Here is a 4,490-nt window from a genome sequence, read left to right as displayed (position 1 = left end):
ATAAAAAAACTATTATGTTCTCAACCAGTGCTAGAAATATTCGACAAAGACTTACCAATTAAAATATTTACAGATGCTTCAATAGAAGGTATTGGTGCAATACTAAAACAAACACAACAAAATGGAGAGGAAAAACCAGTGGCCTATTTTTCAAGAAAATTAAATGAGACGCAAAAAAAAAAAGGCTATCTACTTAGAATGCTTAGCAATAAAAGAAGCGATAAAATATTGGGAATACTGGTTAATTGGAAGAAAATTTGAAGTGTATTCAGACCATAAACTATTGGAAAACTTAAACATAAAAGCTAGAACAGACGAAGAGTTAGGAGACCTAACATATTATCTATCCCAATTTGATTTCAATATTAAATACATACCAGATAAACTCAATACTGAAGCAGACTGTCTTAGTAGGAACCCAGTAATAGAATCAGTAGATAATACTGAAGAAACATTAAGGATAGTAAATACAATCAAAATCCAAGAAATAAAAAAGGTCAAGATGAAAATATTGCATTAAAAGAACTTAAGAAAAAAATAATAGACGAACATGGTATAATTTATAAACAAAATAAGAATAAAAAGAAGATAGTATTATCAGAGAAGTTGAGTATTGAATTAATAAGAAATACACATATAAATTGGTGTCATATTGGTACAAACCAACTGAAAAACAGAATATGCCCATACTATTCTTCAAAAAGATTAATAGAAAACATACAAAAAATATGCAAAACATGCGACATTTGTAAGAGAAATAAATCTAGAGGTCAAGCAAAATATGGAATGATGTCACAATTAGGACCAGCAACAAAGCCATTTGAGATAGTATCGATCAATTGGTGGGTTTGGTGGTCAAAGATCAACAAAAAGATACCTTCATCTTCTAGTTCATCACTTTACCAGATACGCATTCATACATACTTCAAAAACCCAAGCTGCAAACGATTTTATAAAAATAGTTCAAAACACACTAGAAATAAACAAGATAGGTACAATATTAACAGATCAATATTGATACGGTGCATCCAAATGGACGGCCCGTATCGTAAATAAATAGGACAGTGGGTTTGTTTTGGCAATCAAAGGTCTCTATTTCTATTATACAAAATACATATATTCATATATAACATTGTGTCTGAGTACAGCGTTGATTTGTGTGGACGGTGCGTGTTCCGTGNTTATCATACCACTTAGTAGCAACAATTTTATTAGTAGTGTCAACTTTGGTGTCATATGTTCCACGACCTGATTTCTTCATGTCTTTCTCATTTTTAAATGTGCAACCTGACAGTCGATTTGTTCGAACTGTACCAATACCCAACATCCCAGAAAATTTTAAGTGACATTGTAAATTGTACGAATTGAACCAATTATCAGTTGCTACTTTATAGTTCTTAAATTTAGGTACAGTTTCTAATAAACGTATAACAATATCACCACTAATACCTAAGCCCGATCCTGTTGCAGGCAGTGTACCTTTACCCACATAAATTTCGAAGTCGTGTATAAAACCACTAATAGATGCAATGGCGAAAACTTTTATACCCCATTTATGGGGTTTATTTTGATTGTATTGCTTCATTTGAGATCGTCCTTTAAATGGAATTATAATTTCATCGATTGCACAAAATTCATCAGCTTGAATTTTCTTAAAATTGTTTTGAACAGAACTAATGAACGGTCTTATTTTAAACAATTTATCATGCAATGGATTGTCTCTGGGAAGCATTAAATCATTGTCAGATATGTGAAAATTAGTTCGAAGATTGTCAAACCGATTCCGTGACATAGTTTCAAAAACAGGATTAAATCTAGTTCGGTTTGACCAGAACATACGGTATGAAGGCATTTTTACAATACTCATGAACAAATATATGCCAAGAAACTGTTCCATTTCTTGTGGTGTGGTATTTAAACTAAATCCATTATTTTGAGCAGAATATAAATTAGTCTGTTCACTTAAATTTTTTATAATAGCATCATCTATAATCATTTTGAAATAAGAATATGGATATTTTAAACTATCAGGGGGATCAGGTAATTTATCAAGCCATGTAACATCTTCTTCAATCCAATCAGTATCTTCCCATTTTGGATCTCTAATAGGTATAGTCTCATCAAAACCATTTCCAAAAACTTCAGGAGGAATTTGTAAATCAATATCATCATCATTGTTATTTGTACTTACTGTACCTTCTGAAAATCCAAATACCTCATCAATTAAATTGCTTTCTAAGGCTTCATCAAGCATATCCAAAGTGATTTCATCGTTATTTTCAGTTTGGTTCATATTTGTTACCTATATAAGAAATAAGAAATTAATCTAATGCATATATTTCAGTATAAGACATACAGTAAATAATATATTATAATTGAAAAGTACATATAATATAAAGAAAATAATTACATTTAATTATTTTTAAATTTACTCAATTTATAGTATTATATCCATAAATAGTAGATGTACTAATACATATACCTACATAAAAGGTTTTAGATGAATACTATAAAATATAATAATATATTATTTATTGACCTATTTTAGATCAAAAATATTATATAAATGCAATACCTATACAAACAAACAAAAAAAAAATATATATATATGTAAAGAAAAATATACTTTCTTTTAAACATGCTTTTAAATATTACTATTATCACTTTATCATAATCAAACATTGATAAGATGATAAAGTGATAACATTGTAAATTGATAATAATAATATATAAGAATTTCTTTAAGATTGTTAACCAAACAAATTAATTTTAAGATTGTTTTTTAAATTATTAATAATAATTAAGAGTGACAATAGTAACGTAAATTGTTGTTTCTTTTGTTTTCACAGGTAAATTTGTAATTTTGTAAATAATGTAAATAATAAGTAATAAATAACTTTTGTTTTCACAGAGAAACCAAGCGTTTACTATTATCCAATGAAAAAACCAATAACACCATTATATATATATAATAATATTTGAGTATCTCTATTCAAAGATGTGCAAACTAGTCAACAATTGAAAGCTAAGTTAAAAAGTTAATTTATTTTAACTTTTCAACTTCTTTAGTTAGTTAATTTTCTTATTGACTTGATAACTTAGCTAGTTAAAGAAATTGTTTTGTTGGGATTCATCAAAGTTCCAAATTGTATTATGGTTTTCATTTTTATTATTTATAATCTTATAGTTTAACTGTCTAAAGGTTGACTAAACATTACTAATTAAAGTTAATTTTTATTCACTAACTTAACCTCTTTTGAGTCTGTTTACAAAAAAAAAATTAAAAAATGGATTACTTCATCATGGAAATTTTGTTCAACAACATTAAAAAATTCATCCAAATTATCATCTTCGTCTTCTTCATTTAACTCTTCAATATCAGACACATCACCCACAAGCAGCTCAGCAATTTGTTCATCGTTTAAATAATTCATTTTAAACTAGAAAAAAATATTTTTAGTAAAATAAATTGATGATGCATAAAAGTATCATTGGGCGTCTACGTAATAGTAAACATAAAACGATATAATTCATATATGCCTATTGATAATTTTTTGAGTCATATGATATAAGACCTTGTAAAAATCGTAAACATAAACTAAATTATATGTTTATAATATTTTCTGATAGATAAACAACTAATTGAAACGGAAATATTTTTTTTTCTAATGTATTATTAAAATTACTTACCTTAAAATGTGTCCAAAGTTTCAAAATCTGGGACGCTGGGTGTTTTGAATAATGAGTGATAAGAAATTATTGTTTTCGAGGGAAAATCAAATCATACACTAAATAACAGTGTTGCCAGTTATAAGTAATAATATTACTTTATTTAATTATGCAACTCACAATAATCCATGGTTATCACAGAAAAACAGAAAAATTGCTAAATGTCATGATGTATAAAATCATCACTGGGCTGGAAAGGGTTAAGAGTTATACCAAAAACCAAAATCGATTTTGTCGAAATTCGAGTTTGCGTAAAAATTGCCGTTTTTCCTTGATTTTTCCCGGCGCTTTTGAAAACTACTGGGGTATTTTTACTTTTGACCCCCCCCCCCTCCCCAAGTACCTACTAGATTCACTTTCCTATCAGAAAAGGTACTGACGTACTGTTGAACAAAATCGAAGCATTTTTACTGTACTAAGAGACACAAAAATTAAAATTAAATTAAAAAATTTAAAAAATACATCTTTGTAAAACCAATGTAGTCCAGTCAAATTAGACAAAAAACCTACAAAGATTGGAACTAATTCCTCGAAAGCTGAATTTTGGTACACAATCAGTCCATAGCTTACTGATTGACATACTAAAAGTCCCCAGACATACCCCTTGTGCATAGCTCTCCATCCTTTAAAAAGGTGGTGCGTACCCTCTTTTCAATTTTACACTATAACTTGTTTAATTTTAGACTTACGGCTAAAAAGTATAGAACAAAAATTAAAGGCCGTACAATTGTCCATAGAAATATGTCATTTTGTATACTTAA

General features: G+C 28.2%; 1 protein-coding gene across 1 annotated transcript; it reads right to left on the bottom strand.

The window, feature by feature from the left end:
- Positions 1–339: 339 nt before the first annotated feature.
- Positions 340–3,923, bottom strand: LOC111040426 (piggyBac transposable element-derived protein 2-like). The gene is made up of 4 exons (XM_022324351.1): positions 3,691–3,923; positions 3,297–3,440; positions 1,147–2,302; positions 340–443 (listed from the first exon to the last, which is right to left on the bottom strand). Exons 2-4 carry the CDS (start codon positions 3,432–3,434, stop codon positions 340–342), a joined length of 1,398 nt encoding a protein of 465 aa, XP_022180043.1. The 5' UTR covers positions 3,435–3,440; positions 3,691–3,923.
- Between the last annotated feature and the right edge of the window lie 567 nt (positions 3,924–4,490).

Source organism: Myzus persicae, unplaced genomic scaffold (genome assembly GCF_001856785.1).
Source record: "Myzus persicae strain clone G006 unplaced genomic scaffold, MPER_G0061.0, whole genome shotgun sequence".
Lineage (NCBI taxonomy): Eukaryota > Metazoa > Arthropoda > Insecta > Hemiptera > Aphididae > Myzus > Myzus persicae.
The sequence above is the reverse complement of the archived record's forward strand: the minus strand, read 5'-3'. Positions and strand labels throughout refer to the sequence as shown.